The 15,076-nt window shown below is 33.6% G+C and overlaps 1 protein-coding gene and 1 long non-coding RNA gene across 2 annotated transcripts in view; one reads left to right on the top strand and one right to left on the bottom strand.

Annotated features, from left to right (window-relative positions):
* The window catches only part of LOC112639463, a 93,020-nt gene that overhangs the window by 42,728 nt on the left and 35,216 nt on the right, over positions 1 to 15,076 (top strand). The window lies entirely within an intron of this gene.
* Positions 13,168 to 15,076, bottom strand: part of LOC105250461 — a 175,215-nt gene continuing 173,306 nt past the window's right edge. The window contains exon 5 of the mRNA XM_025413366.1: positions 13,168 to 13,772. Coding sequence (XP_025269151.1) covers positions 13,461 to 13,772 — 312 coding nt within the window. The 3' untranslated portion in view covers positions 13,168 to 13,460. The remainder of the gene's footprint in view (positions 13,773 to 15,076) is intronic.

The following is a 15,076-nucleotide window of genomic DNA, read 5'->3' as shown; positions in this document are numbered from 1 at the left end:
AATCTCGTGTGACGCTATCAAATACACCCGACAAATCCCGCATACCACGCCGCTAATTCATTGTTAAATGACACAGCCGCGAAATCCAACACAGAAAAGTGTGCAGTCACGCTTCCCCCTGCGAAATCAGAATTTGCGTGCTCGCTATCGCCATTATTCTCGACTCCTTTCCTCTCCCCGCCATCGTGGAATATCTCGTATTTTTTATAACGTTATACGATAAGCGAATAGAGACTAAAAGTCATAACAATGTTGCTAGAAAAACAAATAAATAGCACACTTTTGCGATCTCTAATTATTTATTTTATAATATATCTCGGCAATTATTACTTGTAACTCTACTTAAATAGACTGGCAGAAAATATTTTACATTGAACATTTTTGATCATTTTACTTATTAATAGTAATATATAATTAAGTTAACTTTATTATCGTAAACTTAATATATCGATTTCTTACGTTATTGTATTTTGCAAGTAATATACATATATATATGCTATATATATGCCCATAATATAAAAATCATTAAGCAATTATTATATTTTTATAGCTCATTTGCTTATATTAAATATTTCTTAATAATATATTATCGTATATAAACATACGTACCGAAGCGGGCGAGCAAACACGCAGTTATGGCAGTTTGACTTTGGAAGATTATGGGCCTAGTAGTAGGGCGCGTGACGTAGTACATTCTTGACGCGTGACGTCATACAACCTTGACGCGTGACGTAGTACATTCTTGACGCGTGACGTATATATTCTTCGTGCGCAGTGATGCCAGAATACCCATTCTAATCACACGCAACCATGAATGGAGGGGGTAACGGACGCATGAATCGCTTGTATGATCGTTACCCCCTCCACTCACAGTTGCGTGTTGCTAGAGTGGGTATTCTGGCATCACTGTTGGCGCTATTCATTTCAGTTGATATTTGATCTTGCGCGTGTTAAGTGTCTTGTAAGTCGATATCGTTCGTTTAAATAATAACTAGAATTCATTCGCGTATAATGTCACAATAATAATATCACGCAAATGATAATGTAAATGCTGAAATTATGACGATTGAATTTGCTCGTGGACGCGTTGATAATTATTGCGATCGTCGAAATCTTATTGATTAAACATTTGATCCGTTCAATTGCGATCGTCGAAATCTTGTTGATTAAACATTTAATCCGTTCAATTAGATATTAAGGGAGAATTACACGGATCAGCTAAAAGTTAAAAGTTAAAACAAAAAGTAAATCTAAAACATCTCTAGATTCATGAATTTGATATTGCGCAAAACACTTTTTAAAATATAATTAAATATCAAAATCGTTTTATATATCGAACTAACTTTATAATATATCGAATTAACTTTATAAATATTGTCTTATATATCGAACTAACTTTTTTATAGTTACTATGCTATGATTTTAATTATACAAATTATACAAATTATAAACATTCCTGAAAATAAAAATTTTAATTCAATAAGGCAAATCTTTACTTTAATACATAAATTGATTATTAATTTTATATTTTAAAAGACTGAGTGCTTTATGCAATATCAAGTTCATTCATTTAATTTCGAAATGTATTAGATTTATTACTTTTGACGTAGCTTCATCCACATTCTTTCTTAAGCTAAACATTTCTCTTACGTTCTTTATGTAATTTTTGTGCAATTACGTGCGTAATATTTGAAATGCGTAATTATGAAATTATAGAAATCGTGTTGTTTTTTTCTAGTCGTAAATTTTTCATCTGCATCGTGATAAGAATATCGTGTCGCGAAGTGTGTGTGCAAAGTGTCAAAGTGCCAAAGTGAAGGAAGCTATGGAGAACACGTGTCTCAGAAATGCAGTAACAACGCACATCAAAAATTGAGTGAGTTTCAACATTTACTATACTTTTAATATTTGTGAATTATATTCAGTCCAGAGATGATAGCTATTTTAGCTAACATTAGTTTGCAATAAACAGATTAACGATTTGAAAAACCGAATGAATGATGTTAAAAAATAATACATAAGATCTTGCATTTTTTTAAAAATAATAGATAAGATCGTGCATTTTTTAAATTATAACCATTTGCTATTTTTAATTATGTATTATGGAGATTTTCATGATCAAAGATCATTTATTAATTAATGACTATATGAATTGATGATTATAAATTTAAGAGATGATTAGAGATAGAAATTAAAATGACAATGTAATTAATTAGCTATTATTTTATTAATTATTATTATTCTATTATCTAAATATTATTGTTCTATTATTTAATCGTTAATCTGTTAAGTGCATTATTTTTGTTAAGGAAATATGAGTTTATTTTTGTTAAGGAAATATGTTTTCAAACAGATATAATATATAATTGTTGGAATAATTATTTTTCTTTTTGTTTATCCAACTATTCAGAGGTAATTGTCGTATATATTTGTGCAGCTGCGAAATAGCGCGGATCGTAGATCGCTTAATGCGCTGGCATTGTTATTTATTATGCGGTTTGCAGGAACATGATGAAACGTGCAAATGCAGTCGCGAGAAAATGCATGACAAAACAACCCTAATCGCGTCAACGCGGGTAGCGCGCGGAATTTCCGATGCTACCCCGTCGTGCTACTCAGGCGTTTAAATTAATACTGACGCGCGAAATGAGCCTTAATAGCGTCACGCGTGATTGCGATGTCGGGATAATGCGCGAATTATCTCCGGTCCGCGCTTCATCGGTATTTAATCGCGATTCTTTTGCGAAGAAATACGGTATTGTGGCAACGTGCATTATATGACTCCCTTTCGAAAAACACACACACATTTAATCTCATGTATACTTATATTCCTTCAAGAAAGAATCAGGAATTATTGTGATATTTGTTAATTTGTCGTAATTTTGGAACGTTATATATAATATTGTTTTAAACGTTTTATATAAATTCGATTCAATATATATCTTTTGTAAATATTTTTACTATAACTGATTCTTTTTCAATTGTGCAGGAGAGGGAATAATTTCTCAATGTAATGTTTAACACATTGTTAACGGTATATTGCGGAATCAATCGAGTCTTAGTTCCCGCGCATTTTATTATTTTTTTAAAATTTTATTTGATTATTACTCACACAATAACGGTTTTGCACGCATAAGATGTGATTTGTTGCGTCGCTTCTTCGATACTGAAACGCCGATTCATGTTTACTGTCAACAATGTGTTAATAATTAATCTGATTTACAAGATGATATCGAAAGAAACCGCAAATGAAAAGGATATGCTACATTTACGTCATCCAAAGAAACGGTTGTTCGATGCAGGACTTGATCATTAATCTCTTGCTGTTGCAAACGCGATTGCGTTACATATTGTAATATATGACGTAAAATCGACACGCGATATACAAAACCGTGTGCATATCGTAGCGCTCAATTTCACTTGCTGTTACCTGGTCGTACTTGTTACACCTCATTAGTCGTATACATTCATCTTTCTTATTTGCTTGCCGGATTTGTGCAATGTACACTCTACGAACGTAATATATTGCGATGGATCAGTTTATTTCTTACTTCGAGATATTGAAGGGCGCAGCAATTCATACATAGATAAAAAATTTCATTCAATTCGAAAAATATCTCTAAAGATGTCTTCTTATTGAATTAAAAATATTTAATTCTCTCTCTCTCTCTCTCTCTCTCTCTCTCTCTCTATATATATATATATATATATATATATATATATATATAGAGAGAGAGAGAGAGAGAGAGAGAGAATTAAATATCTTTAATTCAATATATATACAGAAATTATTTCATCAATTTTTAAATAGATATCAATATTGTTTAATGTAGTGATTTAATAATTTTAAAATCTGATATTTCCATATAAATACCATGGTTGATCAGCATAGATTTTATACATTTCGGTAAACTTACGGCAAGATATGTATTTTTACGCGCGAAGTCCCTAACCGATCCAACGTGCGCGAACGTTTATATAGTTATGTAAATCTTCACGGTTTGCCCTTAAAATTCCAAGTTTTGAGGCTTTTTTTTTAGTTGGTCGCCCCCGCCGAGTTTGAGGTACAAACTTTTTCGTGCTTTTACTCAACCGACAGGTTTGCTGCAGTTTGCGAATTTCGTCGTATCGCCGAAGTTGGCGACTCTTTGTTGTTCTTCTTCGTTTTCATCCTTATTTCCGTGCATCATTGCCGTTGGAAAATATTTAAAATTTGTATTGTTTTTTTACGCGATCTCATCAAATATTACCGTATTTCTGTAGAGTCTCCTTAAATTTTCCGATAAAATTTGAAGAATTTGGGGGAGGGTATTATATTATTTTAATTTGAAAAAATGTTTACAAATTAAATCTCTCTCTTCCTCTCTCTTTTTATGTGTTCTTTAAAACTGTTAGAGCTGTTAAGTAATTATTATAAATAACTTAAAATAATATAAATAACTTATTTATAAACTATTATTTACAAGTAATTTAATAACAAGCGTTTATAAATAATTGAACAACAAACTATTCTTCTGACTTTTCATCAGGTTAGTGGCACAGCCGATATGCGTCTGCGGTATATCTCGCATATATGCGTATGTGTATAAATAAACGGCATATTTTTATTACATCGCATTCGTATGTATAATGCATCTAAGATGTGAGTGCCATTCTTTGCGCGAATGCGGTATTCTCGCACGCGGAATTGCATGCAGATGCACATCCTTTTCTCCGACACACCCCGCGGTGAGCGCAAAAATAATGTGCATATGCTAGAGTGCGCCTGCGCCAGCCCGCATTATGCCGAATCCACTTCCGTTTTCTTCTCGTAATCTTCGTCGCGCGCGTAACGCTCCAGTCACGTTCGCTGTTTTTACGACTGCGGCGTTTTGCGTTTTGCCCAAGTAGCATATTTCGGTTTCTCACACAAGAAATAATCGCGATATAAGCGTATACTAGCAGATGGTGTAGCGAAGATACGTATGAGAACGTCCGCGATAAGTCGAGATGATTTATTTACAACGTGCCGAATAATATGCAGTGCCATTTTCATTGTTGAATAATCTCTTGAAGCTTAATTCAAATTTCCGTATTATGAACTCAGATTTTGCTCACGTTTAATAAATCATGTTGCAATATTTTAAATTTTAAAAATTTATTTATAAAAAAATATTTTTTTGTACTTTATAAGATTCATTTATTACAAAATCACACATTTTACCAATTTTTTTGGTTTAATTTGTTATTGATAAATTGATATGTTATTTTAAATATCTCATATATTGCAGCATGTTGTTCATTTTATGCAATCGGTATTATTTTACTTTTTATCGTATTGCAATCGGTACTATTTTACTTTTTATCGTATCATTTTCGTTGAGATATAATTTACTTTATATCTCAACGAAAATTGGAATAAAACGTGAGATATCGAAAAGAATCCCGCCGTAAAAGATACTTTTTTAACTTAATGTGGCAGAATAATAGAGACCGCGTAACCGAGTTTAGTAACATCATCACGTACACATGATTACACATGGATTTTTATCGGTTTCGATCTCATTTACGGTGGTTTTTACGGACACTTGTGATTTTCCAGAAATTGCATTTACTTAAATTTTTATTTAAGTAAGAAGATTAAATCTCTCTTTTATGCATTTTCTGATATTATTATTCTCAAAATAAGTTTCTGCGAATTAAATAATAGAAATAAAGTAATAGAAATTTAAATTTATATATCACGTACTTTTTATATATAATTTAATTAAAAAATAAATAATACATAGAATTATTTCAAATCTCATTTAGGAAGCAAGCGTGAAGTAAGGTTTTGGATAAAGGATAAAGAAATGTAAGATTGGTGCATTTACATGATATTCGAAGTCGTATTTAATTCGTCCATTTTATTTAATATGCTATATCGTAATAATCTTCCTAAGAGAATGAGGATTATAAATCAATCGGTAAATCACAGCTATTTCGACGTGACATAAATCTAGGTGAATCTATGTAAAGACGAGCGAATGATATAATTTATCGGAGAAATATATACGGATATAAATCGTATGAATGCGTCGAAAAAAGTAATACATGTATCACAGTAAACATAGTAATAGGTAGGTACTTACTCAGATGTGTCGAGAAGAAGCTAGAAAAAAAAAAGTGCTGTACCTTATATAATCATAATATCGATATAAGATGTACGCTGTCGTGGTATTAACTTCATCGCTGGATTCGTCGGTTTAGCAAAAACGTATGGTCTAACCTATAAAATATATCCAATGATATACAATATATATATATATATGTACGCGTGAAACACTTCGACAACTTACAGTGGCAATTATTGCAATATATATAATATATATATGTATATCTATATTTCTTCTTCATATTTATATATATATATATATATAATCTTTGAATTTTTTCTCTTTTTTCGTCAATATATTCATCTTACAATTAATGTTACTTACATAAACGTATATAAACGTCCACGCGTTTCTGTGCATTACATTTTAAACATCTAACTGCCTCGCAGGCACACCGGCACGCATATGCACTTTGCACGCATAGAGTATTCGCGCATTAATACACGCGGTCGAATTTTCTCTTCTCCCCAGGGATCTTTATATTATCCTCATTATATGTGTTTACATCGCACGAAGAATGTTTATACCATTCTCGTCTTCTCGCACCATGGTGTATGGTCAATTATCCTAATCGCCGACCACGCTTCGAAATATTTAATTGAGTATTCTCTCCGCATTTCGAGATAATCTCTCTTATTTGCGTACATACATACATGCAAGATGTCCCATCGCTGTCTTCCTCTTTCTCTCGTATCTTTTTAATAATAGGACATATCTCACAGGATATTTTAAATTATTAACAGTTTTGTGTGTGAGATATCAAATTTAGAGAATTTTATTCGAAATAGAGATATTTCGATATGGAATCAATTTTTTATCAAACCTTTTATCCAATTTTTGCTGAGAGAAAAAATATACTTCACAAATTTAATTGAAAAAGTTTTTTTTTATAAACAGATGCGATGGAATATCTTATGCACGTCTTGTGCATATCATGTACGAGGGTAATTCAATAAACAAGATAACAAGATATGCATACAATTGCTAATGTTACCTTATTTATTGAATTACTCTAGTATCTTAACTATTATTATTTATATCTTTCATCGTGATCACTATAGTATCCCTAGCACAATTTTTATTTAAGTTGCCATAAATCTCAATAATGCATTCGTGAGCTTAAAAATACGAAATGCGATAAGTAGAAGGTGGATTCGTTCGTGTTGGATTTCTATTTAACAAATTCGACAGATTTTACATAGTTCATATTCTCTTCATAGTTTCAATAATTCTACGTAATCGGCCGAAATCATTCGATCGATTTAAACTTACCACGGAGAACAAGTTAGTACAATTTGATGTAGTTTTGATTATTTGGAAGAAAGTAGAAAGAGAAACGTTAATTTCATTTTATTAGAGAAGAGAAAGAGGGAGAGAAGAAGAGAGAGAAAGTCGTCTCGTTCTTCGGATCGCTGACAATTCTTAACGCAACGGAGAATAATTGGGGACCTCGAGTTTCCAAGGAAGTTTAATCCAACTCGATCGTAATCCCGCGGCCCTTCCTAGTGAACCTTCGCGATCCACGATTACATCGAATGAATACGCTACACGTGCTAACGAGATTCGATTGTGGCTCGCGAGGGTGCTTTCTTATAATTACAGGGGGATTAACACTTGAATTAATTAAATTAATACTTTATCGATTTACATGTTAAACGCTGTTAATCGCTAGAGGGGCTCTTTGTTTCCTACCTAACGCTCTCGTAGACCGGCAGCGTATGTGTGCTATTTTATGTGTGCTATGTGTACTTGTGTGTGTTACGCGCACGCGTAATTACACAATTATATTGTGCATATCCGCGGGGTGCTCGTGTGATATTATGATCCGCAGACGATGGATAACTCGATCGTTATCAAAATTAAACTTATGCAATTTAAATACGCAAAAATACACAAAGTTGCAAAAATACGTACCCCTTATTGGACTTCTTAAGGCCGTCGTACTTTGTATTGCGATCGTGAGATTTGTGTGCGATCGAATAACGAAAAGAAACGAGAAAACATGTGAAGTAAAGAGAGAGAGAGAGAGAGAGAGAGAGAGAGAGAGAGAGAGAGAAAGAGAGAGAAAGAGAGCGCATTCCGAATACGCGAGCTTTTCGCGAGGTTTCGACGCTTGTCGGTCCATAAAATCGAAGTATCGATCGCACTCATACAAAAGACTATGCTCTTCGATCCACGATTTTATCGGATTCGCTGACATGCTCGGATGAAACTCAGCGAATAGAAGGAATGTTTACGACTGTTAACCCTCGAACGGCATGTGGGGGCATATGTAGATCTACGAAAATGGCTTCGTATTTATTCTCTCTTTTTCTTTAAAGGAGATTGATTTTAATAAGAGCATTTTCTTTTTTAATCCAGCATTTTCTTTTTTTAGATTTAGATACATTTGTGATCTGTGAGCTGATTAAAAGATAAGAGTATTAAAACGCGGGTTTTTTTGTTAAAATTATCTTAAAATTTTTCAAAATACTTTCCCAATACATGCAACAATGGCAGTGGCAATGCTTATTTAAATTGCAAAAATGGCAGTTTTCTTACCAAGATTATTGTATAATCACGATAGATTTCAGCTATACATTTTTTTTATTTGTAGGAGAAAGAAATAAAGAAATATTTGAGAAATGTGGAAAACCGAAGAATGTTAGAATATTTTGAATTGAAATGGCAGTGTTCGAGATATAAATTTTGCAAGTTCGTATATTTAATCGATGACAAACAAAGAAAATAAATCATAAATTTCCTATGAAATATTGTTTTGAGCTTTGCTTCATCCGTAAAAATAAGATTCAACAATACACGAAGAGAGATAAAGTTTCCTCGAAGAATCCAGTAAAGGATTCTACGGCGAGACGCAAATTTGCGGGATCCAAGTGGGATTTCGAGGACATTCTTCGGTTGAAGTCTCGCACGTCTTTGAATTTTGGTGCTCGACAGACTGTAAAATTGAAATATCGATCTGTGCTATCAAAATACCTTCGTAGGTAAATTTTGCAGTTTTTTATTGTCTATATTAAAATCTTTTTTCCTTTCCAATCACAGAATTTTGAAAAGATTATTCTTGTTTATTAAATTCTTATTTATTCAAATTAATTAATTATTAATTGAATATAAATTCAATTATTAATTGAAACGCTAGTTTTGAATTTATATGGTATTAATTATATAATTTTTTTAACGAGAATATAAGTAAATTATTATTATTAAATATATGTGATAAATTTTATATATGGGTAACGAAGTTTTCATTGAGAAATTCCAATTTTATCACAAAAATACAAAAATTTTCACACAAAAATTTTTAAGAGAGTAGCTGTCGAAATGAAAATCATTTACCGCGTTTAAGTTTACTAGAAATTTATTGAAGTCTTTCTAAAGAATGCGAAGGAAGGAATCTAACCGGCAAAGAGGATTCTCGAATCTGCCTCCGGCTTTCGCGATTCGACGGGTCGTAAAATTGGGATATCGATCGACGGACAAAGAAAATTCTTACTACTGTCGATTTAGGCATTCACTTGAGACCAGCTGCGTTTTGCGACACCAATAACGTTAAGCAAATATAGATAACTTTCGATGGTGTAACTTATGCTCGCGATGGATCGATACTGTTTAAACAATATTATATAATTTTATTGACATGATTCGAATATCATTCTGGAGAATTATTACGTTCGAATTATTTCCAAGTAAAAATTAATAAAATATCCATGCGGAATTATTCGTTGGAAATAAAGGATAATGTTTATACAGGAGGAAACAATATCGTGTGTGCAATTAAATTAATTTAATTAGGAAAATAAATTTTACGGTAATATAACACTTAATATTTGCTTTGATATACATGTGTATATAAATTGTGTAAATCATCATGAGAGTATATAAATTGCTTAATTGGAGAAATTAACCGTAGCGATATCGAATTAGTAGCAAATTTTCCCTGATATGTCTAAATTGTAAAATTGTAAAAAAATAATAATTGCATAAATGCGATAATGGCTATGAAATTAAATGATGCTTTAATCGAAATCCGAACGTTTCGAACTGCTTTTATTTCAAACTTGAGCTGTATTGACAAGTGGTTTGTCATTAACAAAGTGTCGTACGAGTGCGCGATAAATCTATATATACTTATTTTATCTTCAATATATCTTTACTTGATTTATTTGAAAGAACTGTTGGATGCAAACTTCTCGCATGAATTTTATAAATCTATAAAATTAGTTTATCGCGAATATGTTAAGAAATAAAAAAAACATCTTCGAAAAATGTGCTTTTCCCCCATTTTAAAATTATATACATATACATTTTTCGAAAATGTTTTTTATATTTTCTCATGTCATGAGAATGCTGTGTGTCATCATCTTTTATGATTCTTTTGTCGCACGTATAAATACATCCGATATGCGGAAAAAATAATATGCGAGAGGAAAGTATTGTTGGTACTTTCATCGGGAATGGGCTTTGGATAGATGCGCCGAAATGTTTTACGGATGGATACCACATAAATGTTACGCATACAGGTACAATGATTCTGTTGAATATAACGTCGGAAGCGATGTTTATGCGCACGGTAGAGCGTGTCTCTCTCTCGCGAACTCTCATAAATTATTACAGCCAATAAATAACGCTCGGGTCGATGAGCGATAGCGATCAAAAGGAAACCGTCTCGTGATATATGCGTATTCTGCGCACCCTGCGGGGGTTAGTGGCTCCTTCCATCTCTTAATCCAGCCGTCCGTGCACGCATCGTTACGTGTATGTGCGATGTGTCGTGTATGTTAAGCACGTGTTAACGTGTATGTCGGTGTTGTGATATGTGCGGCGAGGCCAGTCGCGTTAATTCTCAAGTTTTCACTCGTACACGCGCTTCAGCATCTATTTATTTCCATTAAATACTCGCTCTCTTCGAAAGTCGGCCATTTTTGGTATTCCCGATATCATTTATAATATAACAATTTTTGCATTTATCAAATAAACATGGCCAACAAACGGAATTGATTCAATAATTTAAGAATTAAATTTTCACTTTCTACTTATTTTATCATTGAACTTTTTACGAATTTAGAGAATGAATCAATCGTGATATAATTCTATAAATTTGATGAAAAAAAAAGTTATTCACAGCGAGATAAAGAATTTATATAGTCGACACTTTCCAGAAGCAAGAGAGACAAATCAAAGATGGAAGTGACCACTTTGGAAGACAGACGAGTCATATCTTAGACACTATAATATCACACCTACTTTCATTCTTGAAGTCAAACTTCGCGTCTCCGCCTGGATCACACATAATGTTTCTCCCTGTTCGTCCTGTTGCATTTTTTCTCCTTCGCTTCTTCGCGCGAACTTTGTTTCACATTCTGTGTCCTGCACTTGCTCTCTCACTCGCATTCTCTTACTTTCCTGTCACGCTTGCTCTTCTTTTTATAGCGTCTTCTCTAAAGGGCGGTCGAATGGACCGCCTCTCTCGCAGAATTCTCTCTTAGGATTTTCTTCTTTTCTTCATGTTCGTACGCCCGTGCTCGCTTCTCGCGACCAAACGCTTTGTGCCGTCAGCGACGAAACACATGAAACTGCAACGGTCGAGCTAGATCCGGCGAAGTGAAAATCCGTCGGATTCGTCGGACGATCGTACGTGACGCGTTCAGAGATCGTCGAATATTTCGCGCAATTGGGTATCCAAGGAAAATGTTATGCAATTTTATGATCGTATAAAAATATTGTTCTTTCGAAATAACAATTACGCATATTAAAAAATAACTTTATTCGCAAATGGAAAATATAATATATGCGTGGGTGATTACATTTTTAAAAAAGTTCCGAAAAGAAAAATTCCACTGACTTGTTAATTAAAAGTTTTTCGCTGAATGAATTTTGCGCCGTTAAAATATTGATGTACTAATTTTAAATTCGACATTATATGTTTTCATTATGGCAGAGCTACAGTTGAATTTTCGTTGCTATTGAATCATTATTCACGTCGTAGCAATGGCGTACAAATTGTTTTCGTCGAAATAATCGAGAATTTAAACTTTTACATGATCCCGTATAACGGAGAGAGGTTCTTTTTCGATAAAATTATTCGTATCTCTATAAATGCAACCGCGCGCTCGCGAGATATCCGAATTATTAATCTTGTTTTTGTTTGTACCTCAGCGTAGTGAATCCATTTATTGATTTATACGTAATTCGCAGGCGTGTTTCGTAATTGCGTGGCGACTTATATGCGTTTCGGTAGTTAATCTCACGCGTGTCGTAAAACGGAATTTGCACGCGTTGCACCAGAATTTATATCTCCGCGGTACAACGTGCATGCTATATGAAGTACGTACAGTTAGTTCTATCTAAACCCCATGACGGTAATTGTCGGAGTAAAGTAGAATGAACTCTATTATGAAAATGGAGTAAAATGCGAATTAAAAATGACTTTCCAAATTTGCGCATTAAATTTTATTTATAAGTCTCGAGAATTTAAAACTTCCTGACAAATATAAGAGAAATTAAGAATTATATAAATCTGAAAACTTAAATTGTCGAGGTATCATTGCTCATTATTATTATTCGATAACTTTGCGCTCGCTCTATCTGACTCGCGACATTTACTATTAGCAGTAAAACTTAAAACTCAAATGAAAAGTTAATGACGACTGTGAGCCGTAATCAAAGAGAACTTTAAAGAGTCTTCCAGATCTGGAACTCGTTAAAAGGATTGGGAGTTAAATATGATAAGGAGAAATCGAAGAGAGAGGAACCGCCGAGGAAAATTATGGGGTAACTTTTGGTTGAGCGACCTAATGGGAAATACTGAGCTAGGAAGTCGCTTAAAATATGTAAGGATGCTCATGCAACAAATTTTCTTTCTTTAAAATTTACGTCGCAGTTATATCCGCATAATCTCCCGATTTTTCTTACGAATCGATATAAATCAAATAAAACAATAATTAATATAAAATAAGATAATAATAATTAATGTGTAGTAATATTTTTAAACTAATTAAATAATTAATAGAAATTTATTCTTCTATTACGATCGCCTTATCTCAACGAGATTTTCATCTTCCATGTATTTTGTCTAAAGAATTTATCAATTATAGTGAATCGTCGCAGGGCACATCTGTTTAGATCGAGAGCGAGCCGGTCGATCGATTAATCGCCGATCAATCGCCGAGTGTATCATCGCTTAATAACTAAGCCTAATTTTTATATACGTAAGGATCGGACAACTGACACTGAATCTGTCGCGCGTTCCTGAAGCGATCGCGCGCGCGCTGTAACGTGTGATTTCCGTTCGTGGAGGCCGACTCACGCGAGAAGAAAACCGGTAGGTCACGTCGTGAGCAGAACGAGGGCGAGGATCGCCGTCAGCAATTTAGCTAGAAGATCGGTGCGGATGCTGCGCGCGGCCGCATGCATATCACCTGCGCTGAGCCTCTGATTGTTTACGTATGCCATATGCACCATGCGCTCGGTCTCGTACTTGCGTGAGCCCACCTCGGCGATGCATTTGATCTTCACTAGTTTGCCGTCGCCTTTGAAGTGTCGTTGTTCGGTCTCCAAACTTAGCCCCAGAGTGTTCGGGATTGCCCCGCTGTTTGTGGGTGCCATCGGTGCATACTGGATAGTGTTCTCCAATGGTACCTGTAAATGAATACAAAAAAGACTTAGTGGTGAATTATCAAAATTGGCGATTTATCAAAATTAGACTACTCGAAAAAACTTGAAACTTTTTCTCTGTGCAAATAACGCAGGTAGATGATTTTGAATAATTAAAAAACAATTGAACGTTCTTGGGTAACAGGGATATTAATTTCACGAAAGTAATCATCAGGGTGTAAAGCTATTTCGATAAGAATCTGATCAAGTTTATTTAGCAAAAATGGTTATATTTATTGCTAGAGAATCTAGCTAGTTCACCATTATAGCTGATTGTAATCTAGTTTTGTCCACCATTAAAATATGATTATAATCGAAGCAGTGTTATCAGTTTCGGATTAGATAATCCGATAATCATTTAATTATAGCACATAGATAATTCAGATTAAATAATCCGATAATCATTTAACTATATAACACATGGATTAACATATATTATCTTTCTATATGGATTAACATATATTATCTTTCTATATATATTCTCTCTATTATATTATTTTTTTTATCTATAAATTATTCATTATAAAAGAAAATATAATTTTAGAATAAAAAAATCCTTAATAATATTAATTTATATAGCGAAAAATTTTTCTACATACTTAGCCATATAATTATATTGAGAAGAAAGAGATTAAAAATTAATTCGGGAATTGTTACAATCCGTTTTAATTATTCTCTCTTACGTATTTGCGCGATTTTTCGATAGCTTTCAATTCAAATATTCTCTTGTTATATATTAGAGGTCGCTTTATGTGTCATTAAATATACACGCGTGTTGGTAACAAGAGAAAAATTTTGTTAAAAGTCGACACACAGCGAATCGTTTGTTACGTGTCGGATTACAAGAAAAGAAAAGCCGCGACTGTACGCGAGTGAGAAACGAGTTTGTTGAAATTTTTGTCTCGCTATTAAAGGCGAGTCTCAGGTGGAGACGGTGAGAAAAATCGAGCCACGTCCGCTTTAATTTCTGACGGTGGGAATAAAATTCGCGTGTCAGATCATTTCTCGTTCCGCTAACCGAATTTTTTCGGCCATTATTTGCGACTTCCTATTTTACACGGCGCATTGTTCCTCGCAGCGGACCGTCAACCATTGTGTGCGATGCGAAAAAAATGATTGTTCGAAAATTTCGTTTTTGTTTCGCGTTTTCCGACATGCGTAGTGTCGCAGAAAATCTCATACCTTAATTTTGTAGCAATTAACGTCGAGTAATTGGATTCTGGATCAAGACTCTAAAAGACACAAAGTTTCTTATTCATCTATAATGAGTAATAAAAGTTCTCTCCTCC

This window comes from Camponotus floridanus, unplaced genomic scaffold (assembly GCF_003227725.1).
Source record: "Camponotus floridanus strain SB8 unplaced genomic scaffold, Cflo_v7.5 scaffold66, whole genome shotgun sequence".
Classification (NCBI taxonomy): Eukaryota; Metazoa; Arthropoda; class Insecta; order Hymenoptera; family Formicidae; genus Camponotus; species Camponotus floridanus.
This window is presented reverse-complemented; position numbering and strand designations above follow the sequence as displayed.